The 18,265-nt window shown below is 34.1% G+C and overlaps 1 protein-coding gene across 2 annotated transcripts in view; it reads left to right on the top strand.

Annotated features, from left to right (window-relative positions):
* Nucleotides 1-18,265, top strand: part of LOC101893041 (uncharacterized) — a 523,443-nt gene that overhangs the window by 487,129 nt on the left and 18,049 nt on the right. For both annotated transcript variants that reach the window (XM_059127351.1, XM_059127352.1), the window contains 2 exons: nucleotides 13,528-14,693; nucleotides 15,741-15,983. In XM_059127351.1, the coding sequence (XP_058983334.1) occupies nucleotides 13,528-14,693; nucleotides 15,741-15,983 (1,409 nt within the window). The remainder of the gene's footprint in view (nucleotides 1-13,527; nucleotides 14,694-15,740; nucleotides 15,984-18,265) is intronic.

Here is an 18,265-nt window from a genome sequence, read left to right as displayed (position 1 = left end):
AGATGGGCTATATCGGTCGACGATATCGTTTAGACCCCATATAACAGTACCTCCGGTATTCGGTATTTGGATGATTGTAGCCAATTTTTTCAATGAAATTATCTGAAAATCCACAAAAGGAGTTCCTTCTGAGTACATTACCCCCTGGAAAAGTATTTTCCATATAGGTCCATAGGTCCACGTATATATCGTATATCTCCCATACGTATATTTTTTCCTCCTTATATTCGGTATTTTGAGTTTCCGTTTTTTTGAGTTTAGCTAAATTTTTCAATGAAATTGTCTAAGAATCCATACTAGAAGCTCTTTCTAAGCACTATACCCCCTGGAAAAGAAATGTCTAAATAGGTCCTCGATATCGTATAGCCCACATACAACCGTATTTGAATATAGTATATGGCTTATGACAAAAGATGCCTATGCAGGTGCACGTCTTCATATTAAAACCCAATATGAGGGCTATATTCGGTATTTTGAAGATTTTAACAGAATTTTTTTTTAACGGAATTTGAAAAATTTCCAATTGGGGGTGGGTATTCAAAGATCGACCTGGTCGAACCTAATGCTTTTTTAACTTGTTAATTATTTATTAACACTAGAGACGAATACAATTTTTATTATTTAAGCAACACATCCCTTTTGCATTTGACAAAGCTCATACGCCACACATTTTCTATTGATATTATTTAAACAAAACAAAGACATAATTATATATTAAATCGAAAAAAGACTGCTCAGTGTATTTTTTTCACACCTAAAAATTCCACACCGGATATGTCCCATGTTCAAAAATGTCCCATGTCCTAAAAATGACTTAAACACTTAAACAAAACATAAAATTCTCATAACATCATTACCCTTTCCTCCTATACCTTCCTCTCCCCTTCCCCTTAATTCTAATCATCATAACCTATGTAATTTTATTCTTCTTTATCCTTGTTATCCTTTTCGCCCAACCAACAAGTGCGCGCATAATAATTATGTTTTCTGTTGAGCACTTCTAATTGCGCAAAAAGTAATTAAAATCGTTGGTATAAAGAACCTCAATGAAATGCTTTAACAAAATTAAACGCAAACGTTCCTTGTGCGTTATTTGCGAAAATGCTCACGAAAAGAAGAAAAGAAAATAAATAGAACTCAGTGTAAACATTTAAGGTAATATAAGGCGGATGGATGTGATAGACACACACACACACACATAAAAGTGAAAATGTTGCCTGTGAAGACTGAAAGTGTTTGAAGAGAATTTTATGGTGACAACATAAAAACGGCGCACATTAAATCATCTTAAACACATATTGGAGAACTCGGTAAATACTTAAAAAGACATGTTAAAAGCGGTAAAAAACATAGCTTTAATTTGATATGATTTGTGAGCTTAGATCTTAAGAAAGGAAGACACCTAGCAACAATATATCTTGAGGATTCATTTTTGCTAAATAAAAAAATTATAATTATTTGAGAGATTATGCAATAACTTTAGCCCTGTTAAAAAAAAAAAAAAAAAAAAAAAAAAAACTTTAATAAAAATAACTGAATCGAGTGGTACTACATATATAAAATAAAGCTTTTAACAAAAATTTAATTGATATAACGATGTACTTTTACTACAAATTCGGATACCAAATAAACGGAGCTCCGGAAAAAAAATATTTAATTTACGTAAATGACGAAGTGAAACAGCGTTAAGCTCAGTTGCTTCCAACATTTTGTATTCTCCACCATGTGAAAACTTTCATTATAGCAAATATGGCTGTCAAGGGTCAAGGGTTCAGCGAATGTAAAGAAAAAATTGAAAAAAAGTCAAGGTTTTCAACTAACGGAAGCGGGATATAGATCTACCCGAACACAAATAAATGCGGTTATTTCAAATCCTGGAAACCCTTTGATCATTGTTTGTGAGTTTGGGTCCTTTGAAATTACAGCTACTTCACCTGGAAACTTCAGAGCAAAAACTCTCTTAGAGCGAAATTTCATCCCATGAGAACCTAAAATGTCAAAATAGAGTCAATTCTGTTACGATGCCATTATGGGGTGTGTTGATACAAAATCATGGGTTTATATTGAATATTTTTTCGAGAAATGTAGCTGAAATCATTAGCAAGTGCCAGAATTCGAAACCAAACAACATCGGAGAGATATCAATGCCTTTGCAAATTTTCATAGCTTTTTAAAGACACTACCATAGTAGTAGTGTAATAAACTACAAGTTTTCATCTCTTGCGCCTAAAAGCATGCACTGTAATATGTTCGTTGTAACATGTTCTACAATTTAATGGCTTTTTAATACCCTCCACCATACTTAGTATGGAGGGTATATTAAGTTCGTCATTCCGTTTGTAACTCATCGAAACATTAATTTTAGACCCAACATAGTATATATATTCTTGATCAGCGTAAAATTCTAAGCCCTGTCCGTCCGTCTGTTATAATCACGCTACAGTCAAACAGAATTAAGATAGGAAGCTAAAATTTTGCACAGATCTGTCTTTTGTCTGTCTGTCACGATATCGCCATATTATGGCACCCCCCGATATTCGGTATTTTGAATTTCATTGTGAGTTCTTTACCCCCTGAAACAGAATTGTCTATATAGGTCCACGATATCGTATATCTCCCATATAAAGCCACCTTCCGATATTCGGTATTTTGATGATTTTAGCCATATTTTTCAATGGAATTGTCGAAAAATTCACACAAGGAGTTCCTCCATATAACGGTACCTCCGGATATTCGGTATTTTGATGATTTTAACTCGAATTTGAATATTTGGAAAAACTCGAATTTGAATATTTGCAGTTGCCATCTAACTTTAATTCTATGATCAATTCACAAAGTGCCAGTCCTTACCTTGCACTTTCCTCAGTCCAAAGGTCTCTGATTATAGTAACTGCAACACCTTGTAGTTAAATATCCCCAAAACATTCAAGAATTAAGCGCTTAACCGGTAGTCTATCAAAAAATCTTGCCAAATGTAGTTTTTTATTTTTTTCCAGTTTCCTTTTAAAATCTTCTCAAAGATATTCCTTTTCATGCATTCTTACTTTCTATGGAATACCATTTTTTTATATTTTTTTACAATAAGCCACTTTTTTATCAATTCCACACCAAATACTGACATAGCAATTTTCAAATACAAATCCAATAATCCCAATTGATCTAGAAATAGACATATGTCTTTGAGACTTGCTATAGAAAGCATAGCAGTAGCAGCGGGATAACAGATACATCAAATCTACAAGCAGCACATCTATTAGCCAATTGGTATCTGTAGAATGCGTACGTACTCGTATACTCTTCAAGGACGTGTGGCGTATTGTTTATTTTCGATTGCTGGTCGTTCGTTCATTCATGAAACTTACACCATTGTCCCAAATATGTCGATGACATCTCGTTTGATATATTTTGGTGCTGCTGCTGCTGTTGCTATACAAAATGTCACTTGCTGTACACACATACATACATGTCTAGCATGAGATGCGTACACAAAAAATGTAAGCCATGCTATATGGTGTTTGGACATAATTTCATCTTGTCTAGAAAATTTTGTTACACTTTTTTGTTGGCAGAACGAAAAAACGCCTGCCGTTCATGGCTTCTTTATTTCTTTTCATCGTTACTACGCACAAAATGTGACAAATGACGTCTACACTTTGGCCAGGACCAACAACAACATTACTCTACAAAATATACAGCCAACCAGCCTCCGAGTCACGGAAAAAAATGTGCGTAAAACGTGTTTAAATTACAACGGACGATAATGACGATGACTTGCAAGTTGATACTGAACAGAATAGTGAAGAGCAAAGGCGAAATATTTATAGGATGTGCAACTTGTCACTACTGTATAACAGCTACCCAAAAAAAAAGGAGGCAAGATAATGTAGGTTTTATTTTCCATGGCCGTTTTTCGTGGTATGCCTTGGCTTTTCCAGTAAATGTGGATGGATGGATGGTTGACTAACCGGCTGACCGTCATCATTTTTTTTTACATTTTGGTTACTGAATGAATGAGTGAAGGAAAAAAAATTGTGTGTGCCTCTGCATGGCAGTTGGTTAGTTGGTCTTTCAAATTGGCTGGAGGATTTTATAGATGGATTTGCCTATAGAAAATGGCTGCAAATATTTTTGGCTTTTCTTTGGAGGTTTGATGTTCCTTTTTGGTTATTTGGTTATTGAATGCCTTCACACAGTTAGTCGTTGTAGTCATGGCCATGCAGATAAAATTAAGCCAAAGATAAGCCGAACAGCTCTGAGCACTGTGCAATAGTGAATTTTGAAAAAAAAAAGTTCTACAACATTGGTGTGTTTCAAAAGAACATAACAAGTTTACAATTATTTTAAAGTAGATAATAAAAAACTTAGAAATAAAATTGACTCAAACTCAAAACCTTATTAAAATGAAAAAAGTAAAGTTTAAAAGCAAGTCAAAAAATAACTATGTAAAAAAATGGGCTTTGACTTTATGGTGCATGCTTTTAGGCTGTTAAAAATAAAAATATATTCGTATGAAATTATCTTTTTTTAATGCTAAAATATTGTTAACGTGCTTGTAGTGCCATTTAATATTTTTAAGAACTCCCAAAAGTATACTCCATGTTATATAAAATAAAAGTACAATATCGAAATTGAAGTATAGATGGCAATCATTAGAAATATAATTCAGAATTCCTAGTGTTAACAATAATTTAAAAGTAAAAAAATCAAAAACTGAAAGTAACATGTAATAAAGATTTAAATTAATTCAAACACCTATTGAAAATATAAAAATGGAAATCCGTTGAAATTTTCTTCTATTCAAAAAAAAAAAAAAAACACCTTTTTAAAGCGTATTTTGAGGTCTTTAAAATTAAAATATATATCTGTTTGACTATTAGGAAACTTTGATTTTTATTTTTTATTTTAATGCTTAAGTGTTGTTAATTCCACTGCAGTAGCATTTATTCCACTTTGGAGTTCTAAAAGTATAGCTCATAATAATCAGTATGGAAATTAATGTAACATTAAAATACATCTGTAGGGTTCTTTTGATGGCCAATCTATCAAGCGGTTCAGTACCTTTTTAATGCCTAACAATTTATTCTATGCACTTCAATACTTGAAGCATAGATATAGATGTCCTTTGTCATAATATAAAATATAACATTAAGGCTATTTTACCAAAGTTTCCAATTTTCATGAAGTGAAAATTCCGCCTTATTTTGCATCAGTTATGAACTTCTTAAGAAATGTCAAGTTTTTCTAGCAAGGTGCATTATAAGCGAGTCTCTTGCAAAATGTCAAGATTCCATCTATGAAACAAATGTACTAAGCAAATTGAAATATAGATGACGTTCGGCTTAACATAAAATGGTTAATGAACGTCAATTTAACGGTCAATCCATAAAGCGCCTATTTTACACCTAGTGGTACATCTCATGCAACAAAAATGCATCAAAAACTAGTATTGTATTTGAAGTAGCGATGTCCTTCCTAATATTAGATAAAACATAAATCTTCTGAATTACGACTCTGTTGCAGGATGCTAGCTTATGTAAAATGTAAGTAAATCATCTTGCGATTTAAGTATAGATGGTGTTATGTAAGTTTATTTTAATGGTTAATCATGCCACAGTGTTCCTTTTGTAAAGTCTAAAATCTATCACGTAGGATAGCAATACAAAATTCTTTTTTTAAAATTTCAAACCATTCTTAGGAGAAAATCTAAAATTAGCAAGAAATTGATATGGCTGCAATTCGAGTATAGATGGCACTAGTTATACCACAGAATCCAGCATTAAGAATCCTTTTATAAATTGGAAAACCTTCTGAAATGACAACCTATCTTTAATTTGCAATCATTAGTGAGCCCCTTGCAAAATACATAGCTCCTAACTTGCCTAGCAGAATCTATAAATTTAATTAAAAATATTTTACATGAAGTATAGATGGCCTCCGTTTTAGCACAAAATACAATACGAGGATCTTAAAATTGAAAAAAAAACCAACTTAACTTGAGCTCACATCATGCTAGCTTGTATCTTACTTTATTCGATACAATTCTGCTAACGACGATCAACAATTAAGTTAGCATTTGAAGTGTAGAGGGCATTAGTCTAATATGAAACTTGAAACTGTAAGTATATGTTCAATTTTCGATCCCTTCTGCAAGATATTTTCAAAGTGTACATGGCATTTTTTTATTTTATATGTAACAACATTGTTGAGCTTAGTGAACGCTTCGAACCCTGAGCAGGAAGAAGTCTAAAAATGGGAAAATAAATTTCCTCAGTTTTTCCATTTTAGAAATAATGAAAACAACTTCTGAAACTTATTTTGAAAATGAAGATGGCATTCTTTATTTCATATGTTACAACATTTTTGAGCTTAGTGAAAGCTTCGAACCCTGAGCTGGAAGAAGTCTGAAAATAATAAATAAATTTCCTCCCTTTTTATTATTTTGGTAAAATGGAAAAAAACTATAATTTCATGGGAGTTATAAAATTATATATCAGACAAGGTTTAAGGCAAATGGAGGCCCTAGCAAAATTGCAACGAAACTCGTGTCTCTTAAAGCGGAAAAGGATGTGTTTGGAAGAATGGGACATATTTTTTTAGGAATAAAAAAATTGTTTTTTTTTTTTTAATCTCCCAAATTTATGTCGAGATCTCCTTTAATTATTACATTAATACCTATTTCCAATTATTTCAAAATCGGATAAATATATTTATATATTAAGTGGGATATTATCAACTACACCACACCCCATTATACTGATCTCTACAAGTTGGCAACACACTGAATTACACACAATAAAATATTTTGGAAGAGTTTTTGATTAGTTCGTTTACGTTTACTTTTCCCCCGTTTTGTATTGTTTTATGACTAACTATTGGCCAAGCGACAGCAGCGGTAGGCAACAAATAGTCTAAAGCCGCAAAAAAATATAGACCATACATCATTGTAGAGATACTATGTCTATGAACTGTTGTTTGCCTTTTGGGACCGAAACAAATAACAACTACAGAAAAAAAAATCAAGAAGGAAGGAAATCGAAAATACTATCATCCATGGAATATGGGTCGCTGCTGACTGACGATGACGACGACGACGACTGATGGCAATATTTATTTGCCTTTTGGATTATTTTCGTTTTTTTTTTCGGATTAGTTGTTATGTCTGCACTTGGTTGGAAACCCAAACTAACAATGTCTCTTGTGGAATGTTGGCCAAAACAAAACATGGAATGGAATTTTGATCAATTTTTATTTGAACAATTTAATATTTCTTTTTCTAGCACTACCAAAACGGTGTTGCAGAAAAATGCCATAAGAGTAATTGGGAAATGAAATCGAAAAGACTGTAACTGGAAATTGATTGTTTGTACTTTTTAAAAGTGATAAATACAGGGTTAGATAAAAAAAACTACAACAAGTCAAACGCCATAATTTGTACATTTTTTTTAAAATTTTATTGAATGAAAGCAAACAATGTCGGAAATAGCATCCAATTTTAGAATTAGTTTAGATTTGTTCGAATTGGTCACCTTTGGCACGAATTATGGCCTTCAAACGGTCAATGACTGTAGCTCTGTCCGAATGTAGCTCTGCGGTTTTTTTTTTTTTTTTTTTTTGGTTCATTCCCGGCGAAGCGTTTGCTTGAGGTGATCGACACTTTGGTATTCTTCAGTGCCAACCTTGCTTTCCAAAGTACTCCAGACACAACAGTCCAACGGATTGGTATCCGGAGATTTTGGTGGTCATTGTGCGCTGATAATGAAGCGAGGAACCTCATTTTTTAACCATTTTTGGGTGGCGCGTGCTGAGTGCGATGGAGCTGAGTCCTGTTGGAATGCCCACGTTCTGCGGCCAAAATGTTTTCGTGCCAATGGCTTTAATACACCCTCCAGAATATGTTCGCGATAATATTCGGCATTTTTATGATGCCACGGTCGATTAACATGAGCGAAGAGCGACCGTCGGCTGTTATGGCGGCCCACACCATCATTATGGCCGGCGCTTGAATTCTGGTGGCCAACCGAAAGAGGCACATTTTCAGCTGACCTCTTTGGCAAGTAAACACGATCATTTTGTTTGTTTACAAACTGCTGGACAATGAATGTTTTCTCATCAGAAAAAAAAACAAATTCGGCAGTTCACCACTTTGGCCGAAAGCAATTCTTTAGATCTTTTGAGTCAATTTTTATTCTGTTGCGGTGTAAGTTCTTGCACTTTTTAGAATTTCAATGACTTTACCCCGAGCTCATTTTTCATTATTTGCCGAATGGAATATTGCGATATGTTCAACTCACGAGCGATATTTCGCGGGTTTCGATCAAGTCGCTTCTTGATTTTTCGAACCATCTCTGCTGATGTTGCAGTTTTCTTTCGTCCACTTCCTTGACGTCGGGCTACGCTACCAGTATCACGGTAACGAGCGACGGTACGAGACACAAACGATTTATTCACATTTAAATGCTGGAGTGCTCTAACGATAGCCACTTGTGGTTTTCCAGCCAAATATAAAGAAATCACACTATCACGCTTGAAATCCATCACGAATAATTTTTTTTCTGGACAATCCTCACCAAAATGCTTTTGTACGCTAGTAAACAATATAATGAGCTATTACTGGAATAATTTTAACAGCTGTTGGACGAGTGTTAGACAGACAGCAGTTTAAAGTTGGTTGCAGTATCTTCATATTACCCCGTATATTATGAGCACAATTGACTTAAGGTAATTTCTTCCTGGTGTATAAATTATTATTAACCTTATACCAATGTAAAGTTTAATCGACAAAAAAAAAACACTATTTCCCGAATTTTCAAATCCTCCCTCGCCAGACATGTAACATGGCAAATAATTGAAAACATGTGTTGATGGTTCTATATTCTCTGCATGATATTTTTTTATATGTATGTTATTATCAGCAGGATATGACTTTGTCGCATAAATATATATTATATATAGACAGAAAAATCCAACACACATATTCATATATACAATATGCTGCAACGCATTCTCTACGCCATGTTTGCTTTTATTTCTATATAAAATGCTTGGATTTTTTCTCCTAGCTGTAATCTCCCAAGACTGTCTGGCTGGTTGGCTGACTGACTTTTTGCCTTTGCCACAGTTTAAATGTAGGCGTCTGCATTTCTATCTTTAAATTTGTCTTCTTTTTTGCCATTTCCTTCTTCTCTCTGTGTGTGTGTGCAGTTTGTGTTCTTAGATTAAAGATAAACTCAAAGGGAACCTAGTTCCCGTCTTCTTCTACTTCATTTTTTTGTGCCAGAGATGTTTGTTCATTGGTTGCCTTGTTAGTCTCTCTCATTCGTTTTTATTTATCTAGTCTGACTTGGTTTGAGCCCTTTTTTGTCGTATGTTGTTGCAAGCCAAACCAATTGAAACCATGCCATCACATTGCATGCATACATGTTCTTTCTAATTTATGGATTTGAAGTTTATTTTTTCTCTCCATCAATTCTTGGAAGAAATTAGATCACTATGTTTGTATGCTAGTCATACATCGCATACTGAGTTTTGGTGGACGCCAAGGAAACTATGGCGTAAATTTATTTGTTTTCAATTTTTTGTGGATTTTGGAGTTGGCGTTGAGGTGACTGGTCTTAGTGACATACAAATGATGTTGTGGCTCCAAAATGTCTTCAACATCTTGATTTATGAATGAGGGTATTTTATGGGACATACATACATAGATCGGAAGTATGATATGTTGAACAACATATTTTTAAGGTTTTTTTTTTCATAGAATTAAAAAAATAGAAGAGATTTTGCAGCAATATTTGGCCTTACCATAGTGATTCGGAATAGTTCTTTTCTGGTCGAAATTTGGCAATTTTGGCAACTTTTTTTGTTATTTTAAAATTTGCCTTGTGATTGTTCTCGGCTTTTTAGTAAAAATTACTTATTAAAAAAATATTTTAAAATGTTTTGTCGGTTTTCCAATACCCAGATATATATCCTTTGCATTGGATTACTAGTTTGCATTTGCATTTTGGGTAACTGATCAAAAAATTGGATCTACAAATCCCATCCTTACATTAGATCCAATGTTGGTACAAGTCATCCAAATTGCGAAGGATATTTTCGCATTTCATGAAAATTATAACAATTATTTGTTAAATTCAAGCGAGATCTAATGAGCTCTAATTGGAATGTGTGAAGATTGAAGAAAATCGAAAACTGATTTCACATTTAAATAGTGTTATAATTATTCAAAATGTTTACCTTTTGGGAAGAGAGAACGAGAAGCAGTGGGCTTATATTGATCGCCCCTCACCTGTGCCTATTATAATTATTACCACGGATCATGTTTGGGCTATATCGACGAATGGTTTTGCATGTGTATCTTCTTTCAAAATTTTTGATTTTTCGTACGGAGATACCGATATATTTCACTTTCTCACTAGTTCTAATATGGATAAAATATTGGGATATAAAAATTTAATAAAATCGAAAATTAAGGGAACATTTTCTGGGAGAGTAACAGAGTACCAATTTTAGTCATGTTCGATAATGATCGATGTCTTATCTAAATATTACGATTTTCCAAGTTTAGTTTTTTTTTTACTTTTTTTTAAATTTTGTGGGGACCAATAAATTTCTTTTTATTCTTAGCTCTAACATTAGACAAAATATTAGCATGTGAAAATTTTGAAGCAAAACATACATCGATTCCCAATTTTAAGCAAGCTATTCAATATTTTAAACGTTTAATTGAAGAAGTACTAGTAATTCCTTAAGCGGATTTCGCACAAAGCGACCAAGGATCTAAAAACGTTATTTCGATGAGGACCACATGAAATTATACATTTCCTCTCAAGACATAAGACAGAGTTAATGAAAACTCTTTCATAACTTTCACTTGAATAAGACAAGTGAAAATGTCGTCTTTTCGGAACCGCAAACAATTATTTACTGGTATACAATAATTATACATTATAGTACTTACATAAAATTCAGAAAAATATATATTTGAATTAATATTTCGGTCCATAAAATTTAATGTTTGAAGATTATTTCATGCAAAAGTTATTGTCGACTTCACATAAAATCCGATTCGCTAAATCCAATTTTGACATACTCTTTCCAATATTTCGCCCGATATCTCACGAATTAATGCTACAATATTGACTTTCAGTGTGTCAATGGGATCGGGTTCTGCTGTATAGACGTGAGCTTTAACATAGCCCCACAAAAAATAATCTAAAGGCAGCCAAAACATTTTCCGAACTCAACGCTCAATAAATCCATTGTTATACGTGTTGTGTAGCACGTGGCACCGTCTTGTTTAAACCACATATCATGCAAGACGAGCTCTTGCATTTTGTGAAAAAAAAGTTGAATATCATCTCAGCATCATTGAAGAAGTACGCTCCAATGATACTACGAGCCCATAAAATACACCAAAATGTGACTGGATGCATGTCAATGCTTCTGGCAGTGTTGCCAAAAGGATAATGGCCAAAAAATTACCCTTTGTTATGTTTATACATACATTACTATAACTATATTAATTTATACATATGTACTACAAAACATTTTCTTTAAAAAATAGTGTGATGCGCCTTAAGGTATGTTGTAAAAATATTAACTACAATTACTAACTATTATTTGAAAAAAAATCACTTTTTATATGACTGTAACCCTCCGATGAGTGACAGTTCTGAACTTCACGGCCGTGTGAAAAGGTCCCTACGGAACTTTTTTGTAAATCATAGTTTTTTCACATAAAGTTTTTTTTTTTTGATTTTTTTCACTAAATTCTACATACAAAAATTATTTTTTTAAAACTTTTTTTTTTTGCTTGAATTTTCTTAACATGATGTATATGCATACCATTACCCTCGTTGGCAGTAAATTTGATTTCTGAAACACTGTGCGATCATTATTCCAACATCCTTTTCAAATACAACCATATGTCTTCTAATGTTGTGTGTAAATGGGTGAGTGTGTGTGTTCAAATATTTTGGGTGTGGGCATACAACGTTCTTTTTTTTTGTGTCCCAACTGTTGAAATGATTAATCGATTTGTTCCTGTGTATATTCACAATTTCCATTCGATATTATTTATTTTACTGATGATGGTTTTTTGTTGTTATTTTGTTGCTGCTTTCATTCACTTCATACGCCTAGGCCAACTGCTTTTTGATGCCAGTGTAAGCTTTACTATTAACGATGGCACATAAAAGTGTTATAATGTCAACACAAATAAACGAACATACATGCAGGCATACAGCTCAGTTGAAAACCTCGTAGCCGGTTGATAGAGATTTGCATAGATTTGGGCACTACTAGGAGGTTTGTTTATACGTTTGATTTATATTTGTTGTTTTTGTTGCTGGCTTGTTGCTTTTGGTTATCGATATCAATCGATTTTCATTAGTCCAATGTGATATTTGTTTGCATTTTCAAAAAAAAAAAAATATTCGTAATGACCAAAGTCAGGTCGTCGAGTTGTGTGCACAAAAACAAATGTGTGTGTGTGTTTGTGCAGAGATGACATATGTAAATGATTTTTTAATTTTTATTGATTGTTGTCTATTTTTAAGTAAAATTGATGGCATTGGCTAAATGGATAAATGATTGTGTAGATAATTTAGATTGTCATTATGATAATGGAATAAATTATAACCATAAATGTCACAAATCAAGTAGGCACACCTGTCAGGCGTACAGAGGGTATTTCACCTTTAAGAGACAAGTAGATGATCATATGGCAATGAAAAATATTTAGACGATTTCTTGGGTATAAAAGGCGCCTATCTTGGTATATAGTATGTATAAATCTTTCGGAAGATCTATCCGTATATAAAAAATATATATCGCTCGTTTTGATTTATAAAATTGCTGCGCTGTAAAATATGCTATAAAATACGATATATCAATGATAAAAAGTCACTTAACATACGACATGTTGTGTAAACTTGACTTTAGTGCTGAAAAATCTAAAAGTTTGATGACGACTTAAAATGTTCATACACGCCAAAAAGTATGCAATGATTTACTTTGTTTTTGTCTTATTTTGAATTTGTTTAGTAATGTAAAACTACTAAATGAAAGTTAACTATCGAATTGAATTTAAGTCGATTTTGAATATCGAACAATTTTTAGCTCATTGCTTAAAAAAAGGACTGAAACGAAGTCTTTTTTCCGAAGGCAAAAGTTTAAAGGTAGAATTTGACTCCAAACTACATACCCCTAGTTGCAAAAGGAATTAATTACTCAATTAATATTTCCCTAATTTGTAATTATAGAAAAATTATGGGACCTTCGTTGGAGTTCTGTGGGGGGGGGGCGAGTTTTATGGATCTATTTGTTTTATGGACATACATTTTTTCTTAAATCGAGATCCTTTAGAAGGTCTTCAGTGTTAACGAGGCCTTCAAAAAGACCCCAAAGTTTTGAAATGTTACAAAAGGGTCTGTAAAATAGATTTTATCTCTACGGTTATTGTTATTATTTGTACTCTTATAAAATGATTTTTTTTAACAATTTCCTTCATTTTTCTATTTTTTGTAGATGAATCGAAATTAAATTCCGGCTCATGGGAGGATCCATTACCCACTGCCGTTACAGCGACGACCCACAATAATAACGCCAATCAAAATTTATCACAAAGTGCCAATAACGGCAATACAACAACCACAGCACAACTTCATAATACCACAAATAATCCGAGACGTCCTGATACGTTGGCAACAGGACGTAACGCTTTACAACCATTATTAATACAGCCTCCACTGGCAGCAGGAAAAAATCAACAGCAACACCATCATCACCCACATCAACAACAACAACATCAGCCAACAGGTCAACAAAATAGTCAGCAACAACATTCAACAAACACAACAACAAGTGCCATAAGCCGCTGTGGAGAAGCGGCCTTAGAACAACAACAACACCACCAGCAACAGCAACTACAACAACATCAGCAGCTCACTATTCAGGGAGCTGCTGTTACCGGCAACACAATAGCTGGCGGTAGTTTTAACGCCAACGGCGGATCGACTGCCGTTGGTTGTGGCGGTGGTGCCCAAACATCACCGAATACCACCTCAGATCATTTGCTTGGCGGTGGTGGTGGCGACGCAGTGACCAGCGAATTCCAAACTATCTCACCTATACCGCCACCACTTAACAGCTCTTCGGAAGACGAAGAGTTGAATCACGAGGAAGAAATAAACGGCAGCGTGACGTCATCACTGAGTGCCACAAATCAACGCAATTCCCAATTGCGTTCCACATTCAATCGGGCCAAACAGCATCTGTCCTTTGACAAATGGCGCTCAACAAATTCACAAAATTCACCGGCTGATAATAACAGCTGCAGTAGTAATTCAACGATAAGTAGCAACAGTAGCAGCGGCGGCGGCGGAGGAGGAACATTGACGCGTCGTGCCAGTACAAGTTGTGCCACAATGCCTACCGCCCATCAGCCACCCAGAGAGGATATAACAACGCCCGGTGAATCGCCGGGTGGTCGTTTGTCGCGATGGTTTTCGATACGTCGCGGTTCGTCGCATCAGTATGATGTGGGCGGTCGTGATGGTCGACACTCGAACTCGTCCAGTATTGATATACCCGATTCGACATGTGATTCGAGCATTGGATCGCCACAGAAAATTAACTCAACAAATTCAGCGAATACATCAAAATCTGCGTGTAAAATGCCTGGGGTGCCAGAGGTGAGGAATTATTTTGAAAAAAAATGCATATTATTTTTGAATTTGCCTTGAATGCAATTGTTAATGATATTATTTGTAGGTCCATTAAGATAAATACCGTATTTATCTAGCGGAGACATAAACCACTCTGTTAACAGAGCCATTAACAGAGCAATGTTAAACTTAACAGAGCATATAGAAAATTGTTATTTTTTTAAAAATTCCATTTTCTAATTTTTAGTCATCAAAGAACTTATTTTTTTTTATGATAAATAACAACTATAGCTTTAATTAAAAAAATTTATGAAAAGCTGTCTTGCTACTGGTACCCACTAACTTGCAGTTGCACAATATGTGACAGGACATTGGCATTAGATAAACTACGTTTTAAAACAATTCTTCCAATACAAAATGCATATCAATGGAAAGCTTATGAAGAGTACTATCCATGGGCATAATAAAAATTGTGGGTCAATCCGACAGATTCCGAGGTATTTGGCTATTTCTGGAAAAATCCTTTTAACAGGATAATTCCATTGGCCAATATGCCTTCCAGGACAATTCTTCCAATCCGATATGCACATCAGTGGAAAGCTTACTAAGAGTACTATCCATTGGCATAATAAATTTTTCATAAATTTTTTTAATTAAAGCTATAGTTGTTATTTATCATAAAAAAAAATAACTTCTTTGATGACTTAACATTAGAAAATGGAATTTTTAAAAAAATAATTTTCTGTATGCTCTGTTAAGTTTAACATTGCTCTGTTAATGGCTCTGTTACAGAGTGGTTTATGTCTCCGCTAGATAACGGTATTTATCTTAATGGGCCTATTATTTGTTTCGTTATCTTTGGGAATGAGCTCAATAAACTAAAACTTTTAATGAAAGGAAAATCCAGAGACACTTTCAGGCTTCTCTGAGCTCATACAGAAAGAGAAATAAACATATATAAATGTATTTAAAAATAAGTAATTTTAAATTATAAAATATTAAATTACAAATTCAGAATTTAAATAATTTTTTTTCTCATCATTGCTAATTTTTGATTTGTACCTATTTTTTTAGAACGATGATGACGACATGGCATCATTGACCACATCGACCTCAAGATTCGATTTGGATTTTATGATACCACCGGGCAGTCGTGCCAACGGCACTGCCCGCACCGCTCACCAGCGTTTGGTACAGCCCATGCTACCACCAGCACCACCCGGCCTCTCTCAACAGCAGTTGAAACGTCGTCACATAGTATCGGCCATTGTGCACAGTGAAAATTCCTATGTGGCCACCCTGCAACGTCTAGTCAACGTAAGTCCATCAATTGTTTCGATTTGTAAATTTCGTGTTCTTTTGTATAAAAGTAAAAGTTCGTTTAGTTATTGTAGATGATTTTTACTTAACCATTCGATTCATTTCTCAATCAGCTCATCATTTCCTTCTTCCATTCATTTATCATGTATCTTTTCTTAGAATATTTTGCATATATCTTTGGGTTGCAAATTCTAATTTCCTGCTTACATTTTTTGGCTTGTTTATTTTTTTCGATTTTAAATTGAACTAATATTTCAATATATATATTTTTTGTTTTTGAATTTTTATACCCTACAACACTATGTGTTGGGGGTATTATAAGTTTGATTGGGCCAAAAATTATGTAACACCACGAAATATTGGTTTCCCACATAGGAAAGTATATATGGATCTTCCAAGCTCGCCGAGCTGAGTCGATCTAGCTATGTATGTCCGTCCGTCCGTCTGTCCATGTTAATTTGTAATCACGCTACAGGTCGCAATTATGGCTCGATCTTCACGAAATTTAGAATGGAGGTGGGGCTAAGGTCAGAATAGAACCCTATTTCTTTTGATGATGATCGCATAATATTTAAGGGTCGAAATGGACCAAAAACTGAAAAAATGTCGGATTTTGCAGTAGCTATACAGGTCGCAATTATAGACTAATCGACGCGGAACTTCGCATGTAGTTGGAGTTTAGGGCGGGGAAGAAGCCTACCAATTTGGGTGGTCATCGGATAATATTTAGCGGGTAAAATAGACCATATCTTTTGTGTTGAAAAAATGCAAAAATTTTCATTAAACCGCGAATATTTTAAATCCCGGCGAACTCACAAAGCCATGACAAGGTTACTTCTGATCTTTACATTGATGTTAACATCCAACAAATCGGATATATAGCAAAATATGTGCGATATATATGTCTATCAAAGAAGATATGCTTGAAAGATCTCTTATATGTCGAGAACGGCTGAACTGATTTCGACAGTTCTCATTAATTCAGAATGGCCTCTTGGCAGGAAAGAAAAAATGACTAAAAAAATCGCATAAAAATATCTCTCTATAGATAAAAATATTGATTTTGTAAAATTTTCTCATATTTTTTCAATTTTGTCGTATTTTTGGCATATTTTCCTTTTGAATTAAACATTTGGTAATATTTCTACAGCTAACAAAACAAAGTAGTTAGAATATCAGGATATCATATACAGATCTCATTTATGGCCCGATCCTTACGAAATTTTGCATGGGGATAAGATGAGGGTCAGAATGGAAGCCTACTCTTTTTGGAGATGATCGCCATATATTTAGGGGTTGAAATGGACCAAAAAACTGCAAAATTGTTTGCAGGTCGTAATTATCGCCCGATCCTCACGCACATTTGAATGGGGGTTACCGACCATCCAAAAATATTAAGTTTGTGAAATAGTTTGCCAACTTTTGTAGACAAAATACGAAAATGTCTATTCCAGTGACTTTTTGGAGAATTCACAAATACAGGAAAGACGCATTTCCGACTATTTCGTTAACACTGATTTCGTTGAAGAATATAGTCAAATGTCTGTATCTCATATAGATGCGTTTCAGTCAAAACCGAATAATAAATGTTAATCTTTTGCCACTTCTTAGAGGTTATAGGTCTTTGGGTAAATATTGGTTCCAGATCTAGGAAGACCACTTACGTGCAACATCCACCAATAAATTGGAAATGAGCAAATTAGTTTAAGTTGCTTTTATTCGAAAATTAGAGAACGAAAACTGTTGGTTTTCTTTTATTATTTGTCACAATATCTTGTGGAATTCTGTCGAGTATTTATTATAGTGTTGTAGGGTATTGAACAGTCGGCCCCGCTCGACTGTAACCTTTGCTTACTTGTTATTATTGTCATTGTTATCAAATCAACGATTTTTTTGATATTGGGTTGTTGCACAGGCGTAGCCGAAAAATCATTAGAAATTAAAGAAAATAAGTAAGAAGCAGTAAGTTCGGTCGGGCCGAACATGAAACGAATTTGAAAATTTTCAAAAAAATAAAAATACCGAATATAGCCCTTATATTGGAGTCCATACGAAGACGAGGACCTGCATAGACAACTTTTGTCATAAGCCATTACAATATTCAAAAACAAAACTTGAAAAAAAAAACCGGTGAATAATGTAGCTAAAATTATAGGGATGTACCGACATATCGGGGCTATACGAAGACCTGGACCTGTATAGACAGTTTCTTGTCACAGTCTGTAGTACCTATTAGGAACTTCAAATACGAAATTTCGGTGAATATTGTACCTAAAATC

This window comes from Musca domestica, unplaced genomic scaffold, assembly GCF_030504385.1.
Source record: "Musca domestica strain aabys unplaced genomic scaffold, Musca_domestica.polishedcontigs.V.1.1 44, whole genome shotgun sequence".
Taxonomy (NCBI): Eukaryota; Metazoa; Arthropoda; class Insecta; order Diptera; family Muscidae; genus Musca; species Musca domestica.
This window is presented reverse-complemented; position numbering and strand designations above follow the sequence as displayed.